The sequence below is a fragment of the Drosophila mojavensis genome, unplaced genomic scaffold, assembly GCF_018153725.1.
Source record: "Drosophila mojavensis isolate 15081-1352.22 unplaced genomic scaffold, ASM1815372v1 contig_19, whole genome shotgun sequence".
Taxonomy (NCBI): Eukaryota; Metazoa; Arthropoda; class Insecta; order Diptera; family Drosophilidae; genus Drosophila; species Drosophila mojavensis.
In genome coordinates, this window is record NW_025318726.1 from 3,678,816 (window position 1) to 3,690,340 (window position 11,525).

An 11,525-nucleotide genomic window follows, 5' to 3' on the forward strand; every position below is an offset into this window, starting at 1 on the left:
CACTTTTCATCTTTTGCTGAACAGAAAATTTGAAGAGTAAAGAAAATATGACCACTTCAACAACAGAAATGGGTATAGTTTTTTTTTTTTGTCCTCATCTTCCTCTTAGTTATAAACCTTGGATGAATTTAAAGATTGTTTAAAATAAGTTTAACTTAAGAATACATTTTCATTTAATAACCCTGAGCAAAAGTCTCTATTGATTTTACTCACTCCGCTCAAGACACGAGCCTTTCCTCTCCTATCACTTTTTTCTATTGTACATTAAAATTTACTCAAGCGCAATCATTTTTGCATGTGCTTATTAATTGCAGTCAAATGAAAATAATTAAAAGAGTTTCAGTAGAGTGCAGCCGACCGGATAATACAGGACTAAACAAATTATCTACGAGTATTTGTAGAACTGGTACATCATATATTCATTAATGGATCATTTCGGAGCTGCCTCTTTTTCAGTTTATTAAATGTTGAAAAACCCATCACAGAAAAAAGTCTATATACTCAAATCCAATTTGTGAACTATTACAAATATAATTAGCATGTGACAGCTGTTTGGGGCCAGACTTTGAGTGGGGCATCGAGGACCAGGTGCAGCATTCACTTTGTCATCATGACAAAGTACACTCGCCTGACTTGATTAATTAAAACATGTATAAATAATGATACAAAATATAAATACAACAATCTGTTCTCCCAAAGGGTATTTGGCTTTTGTAGCGAAGTGAAAAAGAATAATGCGAGATGCAATTTGTTATATCTTCTATATTTGACAATAGAATTTCTAGGATTATAAATTATTACTAAATTTTATCAAAACATTGTTGTCAGTTAAGTGCCTGTTTAATATTAACTTTCAGGAACAAGGACATTACAAATGATACTAAAAAAAATACAAAATTACAGAATATTAACAGATTTGTGTAAGAAAATATTTATTTATACTTACGCAGCATTAGAAAAGTAAGCCAAACAAAAGGTGCCCAACAGTTGATTTTGATAAATAATGGTAATAATATATTACCAGTAACCGAACCCAAACGTCCGAATGTCATAATTAATAATAGAACTATTGTTCTACAAAGAGCAATAAAAAGATTGTGAATGTAGTATATAGATTAAATGATAAAATAGCTGCAAAAATAAATATCACATCTCCCTTACAAGCAATGAGGTAAAATCGACTCTTTGCTACTCGATTCGACCGTTCGACATACATACCTTACCAAAGTAGGAAAATATACCACAGTCATACTCATAATAGTGGACGCACAGATCCCCATGACCATTAAATAGAATGCAGAGATAAGAAGCATCGAGAGACTCGAGTTGGTAAAGTACAGACCCCCGACGAGGATTGTTGCAACAAACAGACTGATCTCTGAAAAAAAGAAAATTTTGTCTAGTCAGTACGCTCTATGTTAAAATAGAGGTAGTGTTACTGTTAAAATAGAGGTAAACTTACTGAGCATGTGGCTGGCGAATGCTTGAAAGCTCAGCAGGGGAAAAACAATTAAAAATCCTAGTAGACCAATGGCTGAAACTATAATATTGTCAGTGTAGGATCCTGGTTGTTGATGCTGTATGAGCAGGTTCATTATTTTAATGCTTGAAATTTTGGGCCAACAAATCGCCTACCTACTATGTCACATTCCTGACTTTTCTGCTCCTTTGTGAAGTTCATTTCGGAATTGTGCTTGAGGACTGCGCACATGCTCCGATCCGCATCTCCTCTCACCTCAAAGGCGTGCATCGTGGCAAAGATTTTTGGCATCCACAAACGAATCGAGTTTACACTGCAAGTATCAGTGTGTAGAGACAGAGATTAAAATGAAAACTTTGAAAGCTTAAAATTTCAAAATAATAAAAATTAATAGTTCCTATGTTATAACCGAGGGAATATTGATTAGAGAAATATAATAAATAATTAGTATCTTACAATATAAATCTAATTCTTAATTAATATTTTATTCAAATTTCTTAAGGCGGAAACGTTTCATTCAAAATATCCCTAACCAGTTTTGTTTATAGTTATCATTATTATTATTTTAGTAAGTATTTTCGATAAATCTCTTTCTTTTTAATATTTTTTTCCTACGATTATTTACATGTTCTTGCTTAGTGTAACGTGCTAAACTACGAAGATAAACTCTCAAATACAATATTATAATAATAGAATTGGATTATATTGATCAGATTTCAAAAAAGTTTTTAAATAAGTAAATTGTATGTATTATACGCAGAAGTAAAGAATAGCTGTTAAAAATTTATTTGTAATATTTACCACATAATTTGGCAAAAGTGCAGCAGATAAACGTGAATAGACACTCCCAGATAAGGGCATTTGCACATTGGTTTCAGCTGCTTTAGTCCTTCACAAAATATAAACTTAGCCTTGCGGCACCTCTGCATCACCGATAACTGATTTTCTTCCATTTGCTCTGGCTTGACATCACTCACACTTTTGATCTGAATTGCCGATATTAGAATAAGATCATTCAACTGCAGATGACCCTATAACTTACCGGATATGCTTTGCGACTTGTGCGCTTGTTCATTGCGTAAATACGTTGAAAACATTCTAACGCTTTGCTGTAGTAGCCGTGAGCCATAAGAAACTTGGGACTTTCCGGCAGAAAGATATGCAGAAGTCCACTTAAAAAAGTTGGCAGAGCCAAAATAGCCAAAAACACCTGCCATGTGTGAACTGAAAAGGAAAATTATGAGCACAAGAAACTCCAACAGCAAGTATGAGGATTCCACTTACACTTCATGGCTCCCAATTTAAAAGAAATGTGCCGTGGCAGTATTAAGTAGGCCAGTAATGGCAATGTTATTGCTCCAACGGAAACACATAAGCCGATAAGGAACATTATATAGTGCCTGTGCTTCTGGCCATGGAACTCGGCCAGATAGCTGATGACAACCGCAAAGGGGCCGCAGATACTGCAGGAAGGTAGTAGATATAATTGGGCCAAGGACAGCATATAAGACTAGCTTGATACCCACGCTAGTCCATCGAAGAATTTAAATATCATCAATTGGATTGAATTTTGACTTAGGGCCGAGCAGAGGACGAAGATACCGTCAATGAAACCGCCATAGATTAGAACCGGGCGACGACCGAGTGTGTCCGATACAAAGCCCCACGGTATGGCTGATAAAATCATGCCTAGAAAACTCAGTTAGAAGTCGTCCTTTGTCTCAATATCTATTCGATATCATTTACCTGAATAGGTCATCGCATTCAATATTCCCATGTCCATTACGCTGAGGTTCAGGTCGCACTCAGCCGTTGGCATCACATAAGATATCACCGAGGCAGAGAATACCATTGATGTTAAGCAGGGGAGCGCGCAGACAATAATTATAACATTAAATACACCGAAGCCACATGCTGAAATTGCAGTCTCAAAATCTGCAGTTTCCTCTGCTTCTACTACTTTGGCCATCTATACCGCGACTACTATCATAAAATAGAGTGCAACTAAAAATTCGAGAAATTTTGAAAGTAAACTTTAGGCATTCTAGATTTATGAAATAATCAAAAAAATTTCGAAAGCCTATAATCACTTTTCTAAATAATTAAAACAAATTTTACATTTAAAAAATATCAGACTCAACCTATTGCGATATTGACTGTGATCGGACAGTATTTTAATGCTCATTCACGAAAGTGAAATGAGTATATTGGTTTTGATCAATGCCCCTCTTGATTTCATACAAACTACGCAAATGTATCTAAGTATGTCTCTAACTATGTCCTCTAGGTAATTCTCTAAGTTATTCATCTAAATAGTTCATCTAAATAATTACTTAGGCATTTCCTCTAAAAATTTCTTCCAAGTATTTCCTCTAAGTATTTCTCCTATTTCCTTTACGTATTTCCCCTACGTATTCCCTCTACGTATTTCCTCTACGTCTTTCCTTTACGAATTTACACTGTTTCCTTTAAGTATTTCCTTTCCGTCTTTTTCTCTAAGTCTTTAATGCTTAGCTGGACAATGACACACTTCAATTCACTTTAAGTTACTGCACGACTTAAATAATGCCGCCCCTTATACAGGGCGCCTTTCACTCAGACTTTTCACTCCACGCTCCAATATTTTGCCTTGCGCCAGGTAGGGGTTTCTACTGCGTCAAGCAAATGATCTGTCGTTTTTCATCGAAAGTTAAATTGGACTACCACATTACGCTGTTCAAGAATATACAATATGCTTATAATATATATAATGGTGTTGCTAAAATGTATGTAACAGGCCGAAGAAGGCATGGCAAAACCCATAAGGTATATATATTCTGGATCATAGCAACAAGCTGATTCAATTTACACTGTCCAACCGCTGATGATGATGGTAATTCTACGATCACTATGAATTATTGGTATATCTGTCCATCTAAGGGTTCAGAAAATATTTGAGTCGAGCAGTCTCGACTGGTTTAAGGTTTTTAAATTTAAAACAGAAATAGTTTGCCAAGTCTCGTGTGGGCGTAGATATATCAGCTATAGCTTTTTGGACTTGAGTGGTCAACCCGACTGTATATGCAACTGCATCAACAGTGCCTAAAATATCGCAGGATTTCGATCCAAACCTCCACTGCGTTTTTGCATGCTCAAGTAGGCACAAGGCATGAGTTTCCTTCTCATAAAACTCGGATAATATATAATATTAAGTATTTTTTATTTAAATAAAAAAGGCCGCTTAACTCCACTATTCCATACTCAAAAGCATAGTGCTTGTTTTCATATGCGACGCCATATTTAATGCGTTATCCCTTGTTTTCACAAGTCGAAATAATAAGTTTTTACCATATTCAATTTTCGTACATTCGCATTTGGTTTACTTATTACAGGAGTGACCAACGCAATTAGTATATTAAAAATAATGAAAAAATATTCGATATTTGGGCAATAAAATATATCGATATAAATATATTTTTTGTTGAAAAATATATCGCTATATTGATTTTTTTTATATATTTTCAACAACCCTACGTTGAACCCATTTTCAATGGAAATCAGGGTATAATAGTTTTGTTAAAAGTACGTTACAGAATCGATAACTACTCTCGATATTTCGTTATCGATTAAAAACCTTACGAAAATTTGTTTTTTAATTATATCTCCTACATCTTTCAGATCGCGTTCTAATACGTTCGTGTGTAGGTACGTGTGCCGAAAAGAAGTTCAGAGTGATTATTTTATTTTATTTATAAATCAGAAATATACACGAGTATGTATTCCAAATTTCAAGTCTTCAATAGCGCCGAAATAGATTGCGTTCATACGGACAGACGGACGGACAGCAAGACGGACATTGCACAAAACCAATATACTAATTCACTTTCGTGAATGAGTATAATAATTCACTTTCGTGAATGAGTATAAAAACATAACGGGATGATTTATCGAATTTTAAAGGCAAACTCGACATTCGCACTGTATATATAGTAATTTTAAAACAAAATTCAAGTCTCTAGCTCTTATATCTTCTGAAATCGACGCGTTCAAACATACGGACAGGCGGACAGACAGACAGACGGACAGGGCCACATCGACTCATGCGTCGCCCTGACAAAGAATATATATACTTTGTGGGGTCTGCCACGCCTCCTTCTGCCTGTTACATATATGTAACATGCAATAATTTGGAAATAAAGCATATATTGAACTGAAGTCAGAATAATACGCTTTCATCATATTACATTTTTGTATTTTTGCAGTTGGTTCACTAATTCCAACAGTGACTAACACAAATATATGAAAAATATCGTATAAAGATCGATACCTGGGTAAAAAATATTCCGATATAAATATAATTTTACACAAAAAATATAAATATATTGATATTTTATATATTTTCAACAACCCGAGAAAATAATCAATAATGATTCAAGTAATGAATCTAAAAAGATGATGTGGGTTGATATTTCAAATGTCCCCATAAATATGAGCTACGTGTTCTATTGAATGTTAGCCAATTTAGCAAAAATGCAAACTCATTGACTTATTGGTTATATTTGAAGCTGATCTAGATCTGCTTAACTTATAATCTAAATATTATTTGGAAATCGGATACTACTCAACTTTTTCCCCTGCTCATATCCAAATTAATAAAAAATTCAAGTACTAGAGACTTCCGTCCTGAAAGTATAGTGAATGTGATGTTACACATGATTTAGTTCCAGTGCAAATCTATATATATAAAAGAGAGTTGTGTAAAAGTGTCTTAGCACTTATAACTCGAGATCTGCTGGACCAATTTTCATGGTTTTTGATTTGTTGGATTTGTCTCCTCCACGAGTAGGCCAGTAGATCTTTAAAATACTGAAAAAAATTTGACGAATACTTGAAAAACGCGGTTTTTTCCTTAAAGATTCAAATTTCCATTTATACTCAGTAGCCTTGACAACAGTGACAGTTTCGGTCCTGTATAGAAGTAAATAAACAAATGTAGTCAGTCAGTCTACGGCACAGCCTCGAGCAGACCTGACTATTCAACAAAAAACAAGTAAGAAGACTCTAGTCGAGACAGCTCGACTAGGAGATACCCTGAACCCTCTAATCTGATATTCTAATCACTCTGCACTTCTTTTCGGCACACGTACATACACATCCACGTATTAGAACGCGCTCTGCTAACTGCGCTTGTGCTGCGCTGCAGTGTGGGAAACATTATAAGGATTTATTTGTTGAATATTTTAATTTCTAGACGTACAATCTTAATGAAACTTTCAGAACATAATCATAATATTTAAATGTATGTACATTCCAAAGCACAAGTCTCTAGTACTTGAAATTCGCCTTTTACAAAGGTGAGGGTGAGGGGGTGGATATAGGGGTGGGGGGTAAATTACAACAAAAATCGAAATTATATAAAATACATATAAGTCTTAAAAAGCTCTAGCTCTAAAGGTGTAGGAGATATAATTAAATAACTAGCTTTCGATAAGGTTTTTGATCGATAATAAATTATCGGGAGTAGTTATCGATATAAAAAGAAAAACTTGATATGCGCGTGATATACACGGACCTAGGAAAAAAATTTTCAAGTCTCTAGCTCTTATATCTTCGGAAATCGACGCGTTCATACATACGGACGGACGGACGGACAGACAGACGGACAGGGCCAAATCGACTTAGCTCGTCGCCCTGATCAAGAATATATATACTTTGTGGGGTCTGCCACGCCTCCTTCTGTCTGTTACATACTTTTAACAAAACCATTATACCCTGATTTCCCATTTTCAATGGGTTCAGGGTATAAAAACAAAAAAGACTATTCAACAAAAAAAAAAACACACACACGTATTAGAATGCGCTCTGCTAACTGCGCTTGGGCAGCGCTATAGTGTAGGTAACATTATAAGAATTTATTTGTTGAATAATTTAATTTCTATACGTACAATCTTAATGAAAGTTTTAGGGCGTAATTATATGGTGAAAATGTATGTACCTTCCAAAGCACATGTCTCTAGTACTTGAAATACGCCTTTTACAAAGGTGAGGGTGAGGGGGTGGATATAGGGGTGGGGGGTAAATTACAACAAAAATCGAAATTATATAAAATACATATAAGTCTACATTTAAAATTTGCAAGCTCTAGCTCTAAAGGTGTAGAAGATATAATTAAATAACTTGCTTTCGATAAGGTTTTTGATCGATAATAAAATATCGGGAGTAGTTATCGATATATAAAGAAAAACTTGATATGCGCGTGATATACACGGACCTAGGGAAAAAAAATTCAAGTCTCTAGCTCTTATATCTTCTGAAATCGACGCGTTCATACATACGGACGGACGGACGGACGGACGGACGGACGGACGGACGGACGGACAGACAGACGGACAGGGCCAAATCGACTTAGCTCGTCGCCCTGATCAAGAATATATATACTTTGTGGGGTCTGCCACGCCTCCTTCTGCCTGTTACATACTTTTAACAAAACCATTATACCCTGATTTCCCATTTTCAATGGGTTCAGGGTATAAAAAGACTATTCAAAAAAAAAAAATAAAAAAATAAAATAAAAATAAATTTTTCCAAATCAAAAAGAAAAATATTTCAAATCAAAAATCTGCAAAAATTCAAAAAAAACAAAAGATTAAAACCTGACTGTTCAAAAAATAAATAAAAAATTCAAAATTCGAAATTAAAAAAAAATAAGTTAATTATTAAAAAGTGTATTTTTGGCTTTTTATATTTTTGGACTTTTAAACTTAATAAATATTTCAAATCAAAAATCTGCAAAAATTAAAAAAAAATCGAAAGATTAAAACCTGACTAATCAAAAATAAATAAAAAATTCGAAATTAAAAAAAAAAGTTAATTATTAAAAAGTGTATTTTTGGCTTTTTATATTTTTGGACTTTTAAACTTTATAAATAATAATTGTGCGCTTGCGTACAAAAGCTAAATATCTCGAATGTTCAGGTATTTGTTTGTCTCAAACATAAATTTGTGTAAATTATTTATATTTATATTTCTCGATTGTTTTATATGGTTTTGTGCGAGGGCAGTATTACTATTAATAAAAATGCCGCGTTCTAGAAGATCTAATCTTTCCCGGCGGACCCATAATGCAATTAGGCAACGGAATATCGCGAGTCAATTATCTGACGAAGAGCGAGAAATCGCCCGAGAAAGGCTCCGCGTTAGTACCCAGCAAAGAAGGGCCTTAATTCGTGCTTCTCAAAGAGGCAGCCCGTGAAATGGCAATAAGAAATGGTTCAAGGATTGATTTGAATCGAGAAGCGTTTCGATATGATTGCACCATTGACTATAGCTTGAATCGTTTAGTTTGCATTGGTCCAATGGACGTTGTTTGCCAGCATTGTGGCGCATTGAAGTTTGCTGGTGAAACGCCCGGTTTGTGCTGCCTTAGTGGTAAAGTGACATTGCCATTAGTGGCCCCGCCACCAAAGCCCTTGCGTTCCCTACTTTTCTAGCGAGCACTCAAAAATACAATGCCTGTTTCCAATTCGGGGCAGAGACAAATCTAACAAATCAAAAACCATGAAAATTGGTGCAGCAGATCTCGAATTATAAGTTTTGTAACAAACTCTACTTTGTTTTATATATATAGAGACTGTTGGGCGGTACGAAGTTCGCCGGGACAACTAGTAATATTATAATTCGGAGAAGTTAAGGAAATTATTTTGTGAAATTGATACATCACGGATACGCATAGCTATTACGATTCGCTGTAGTCATGCTTTCGAAAAGAGTATAAAATGGAAGGGCCAAGCCCAAGTGATATCTTCGTTTTAACGGAAGCTAAAATCAACATGAAACTGGTATGAAGACAAATATGTTTACTCTCTAAAAATTAATTATCTTATTTTTTGTTGCCTTTACTCACAGATACTTCTCTCTGCTGTGCTAGCTATCTTAGCGTCGGGCTGCTATGCTTCTACTGATAGCATTTACGATCTAATGAAGACACAAACACCACTACCGGTATCATATACGATCTATTGAAGACAGAAACACCACTACCGCTACCACTAAAACCACAATAGTAACAGCTATAATTGGTTTTAGATATATAACGCATATTCAAATATACAATTCATAATCGGCAAATAAATTGAGCTTGTCCAATTTAAGTCTACAAATTGGTTTTGAACTAAACCAGCTTGAGTACCTAAGACTTCTCTTTTCGAAATGCACCGGACATCTGAAACTGTTAAAATTACTCATTTGACACTTGTAACTGTACTTATTTAACATCTGTATTCAGCACTTCTTTATACGTTTAATCTAATTACAAATTGTAATGGTCATTGCATGCATATATATAGAGTGCATACCATTTCCGACAACTTTGTTGCCAGCACTGCAATGCCAAGCTGAGCTTTCAAAATCTAAGCTTTCGCACTAGAGCTTTTAAGAAAACCTTTAAAGCTTTGGGACACAGCTGGCAAACTGCACCCAGCTTCACTTCGTACCAAAAGAGAGAATGAGAGAGGCTTAAGGTCCTATAAAAAGAGCCACATGGCTCAATTCATTCTTTTCCGGCCGCATCACAAAGATAACAAACTGTGTTAAAATTTTGTTTAAAGAAAAATTTTTTTGTACTTAAAATTTTAAAAACTATTTAATTATATAAATCTATATAATTTAAAAACAAGTAAGAAAACTCTAGTCAAGAGTGCTCGACTACCCTGAACTAAACTAATAAAAATGCACATTTAGTATGGTTAAAATTTCAATTTCGATGTATTTAAAAATATAAATGAAATACAAAACTCATTTCATAAAATATATAAACATTTTGAAATAATAAAAAACAAGTAAGAACGTTGCAGTCGGGCGTTACAGACTGCGGAATACTCATTCACATACCATCAACAATTTAGTAGTTAAGTGTCGCTCTAATGCTGTAGAATATACAGGTTTTCCGATTTGCCACGCCCCTACTGGGCGTAGACACCTCATTTTTGGTCAGTTCTTAGAACGAGATAACGGTACCATAACTGCAAAGCTTGAATGCTTACCCTCAAAAAAATTACAGGGTATTTTCCGATATGCCACGCCCCTAAATAGACGTCAAAATAATTTTTTGAGGAATCGATAGGGAAGGCTACCAATAACTCAACTATCCAAATTTGAAGCTTCTAGCTATTATACTTTAGGAGATATAAGCTTTTGCGGTTTGCCACGCCCCCTGTGGGCGGACATATATCCGACAAAGCTTTTTGGTCTTGGGTGATCAGATCGAGTATATATACAAAATTTGAGGTCTCTGGCATCAATAGTGTCCAAAATATAGCAGAACATAAAAAATCACTATATCTTCAGGTCCGATTTGCCACGCCCCTAATGGGCGTAGACTTATAATTTTATCTTTAGTTTATATCTTTATAGAATCATAACATTAGCTGACGTGCAAAATTTCAGCATTCTAGGTTTACAACTTTAGGAGATACAGTTTTATCCGATTTGCCACGCCCCCAATGGGCGTAGATATATCCGCCATAGCTCATGATTCTGGGTGGTCGACGCGGACATACATACCAAATTTCAGCTTTCTAGTTCTTTAACTAACATGATTTCTGGTATATCGGAAAATGCATTTTCCGATTTGCCACGCCCCTAGTGGGCGGATCGGGAAAATTTTAACACTTTATAAATCGGAGATATACACGAGTATGTATTCCAAATTTCAAGTCTCTAGCTTCAATAGCGCCGAAATAGATTCTCGATCGAGCGTCACGCCCCTACTCACTATACCACCTCACTTTTGGAAGCCGCGCTGGCAAAACTGAAATAGATTCACTGCTGCAGCGCCATCTAGCAAAACTAAACCAAACTAACAGGTGATGTGATTCTAAGAATGCCTAGAAGAAATTTGAATGTATGTGTGCACACGTATACATACGAAGCTGCTGCACGTGCGTTTGTTAATTGGCCAAACATATTATTATTTTTTAACGTCGATTGACTTAACGGAATTTAATGAAACTTTCAGCATATGATCTACATATTCTATTGAATATAATGGTTTTGTTGAAATATATGT

At 35.0% G+C, this 11,525-nt stretch overlaps 1 protein-coding gene and 1 long non-coding RNA gene across 4 annotated transcripts; one reads left to right on the forward strand and one right to left on the reverse strand.

Moving 5' to 3' along the window:
• Nucleotides 1–744: 744 nt before the first annotated feature.
• LOC6572165 (synaptic vesicle glycoprotein 2B) lies at nucleotides 745–3,567 on the reverse strand. 2 transcript variants are annotated; one of them, XM_001998278.4, is made up of 10 exons: nucleotides 3,227–3,567; nucleotides 3,007–3,169; nucleotides 2,765–2,943; nucleotides 2,523–2,704; nucleotides 2,282–2,466; nucleotides 1,640–1,793; nucleotides 1,463–1,577; nucleotides 1,219–1,378; nucleotides 947–1,074; nucleotides 745–880 (listed from the first exon to the last, which is right to left on the reverse strand). In XM_001998278.4, the coding sequence occupies exons 1-10, from the start codon at nucleotides 3,447–3,449 to the stop codon at nucleotides 825–827; spliced, it is 1,545 nt and encodes a 514-aa protein (XP_001998314.1). In that variant the 5' UTR covers nucleotides 3,450–3,567; the 3' UTR covers nucleotides 745–824. The 2 variants fall into 2 exon arrangements, with proteins under 2 accessions (XP_001998314.1, XP_032583915.1); XM_032728024.2 differs by lacking the exons at nucleotides 745–880; nucleotides 947–1,074; nucleotides 1,219–1,378 and having other exon boundaries at nucleotides 1,469–1,577; nucleotides 1,636–1,793; nucleotides 3,227–3,565.
• Nucleotides 3,568–8,828: 5,261 nt separating this feature from the next.
• Nucleotides 8,829–9,609, forward strand: LOC26527943. 2 transcript variants are annotated; one of them, XR_001449508.3, is made up of 3 exons: nucleotides 8,829–8,869; nucleotides 9,087–9,297; nucleotides 9,365–9,609. It is a non-coding gene; the product is annotated as an uncharacterized LOC26527943 (long non-coding RNA). The 2 variants fall into 2 exon arrangements; XR_004364751.2 differs by having other exon boundaries at nucleotides 8,847–8,887.
• Nucleotides 9,610–11,525: the final 1,916 nt, after the last annotated feature.

Bases quoted from the DNA above. Each gene is read 5' to 3' on its own strand.
- LOC6572165 (XM_001998278.4), bottom strand. From the start codon at position 3,449: ATGGCCAAAGTAGTAGAAGCAGAGGAAACTGCAGATTTTGAGACTGCA. The intron at 2,944-3,006 runs GTGGGTATCAAG...ACCTTCCTGCAG, and splicing joins AAATTCTTCGATGGACTAGC to TATCTGCGGCCCCTTTGCGG. The intron at 1,075-1,218 runs GTATGTATGTCG...TGCTCTTTGTAG, and splicing joins TATTTTCCTACTTTGGTAAG to AACAATAGTTCTATTATTAA.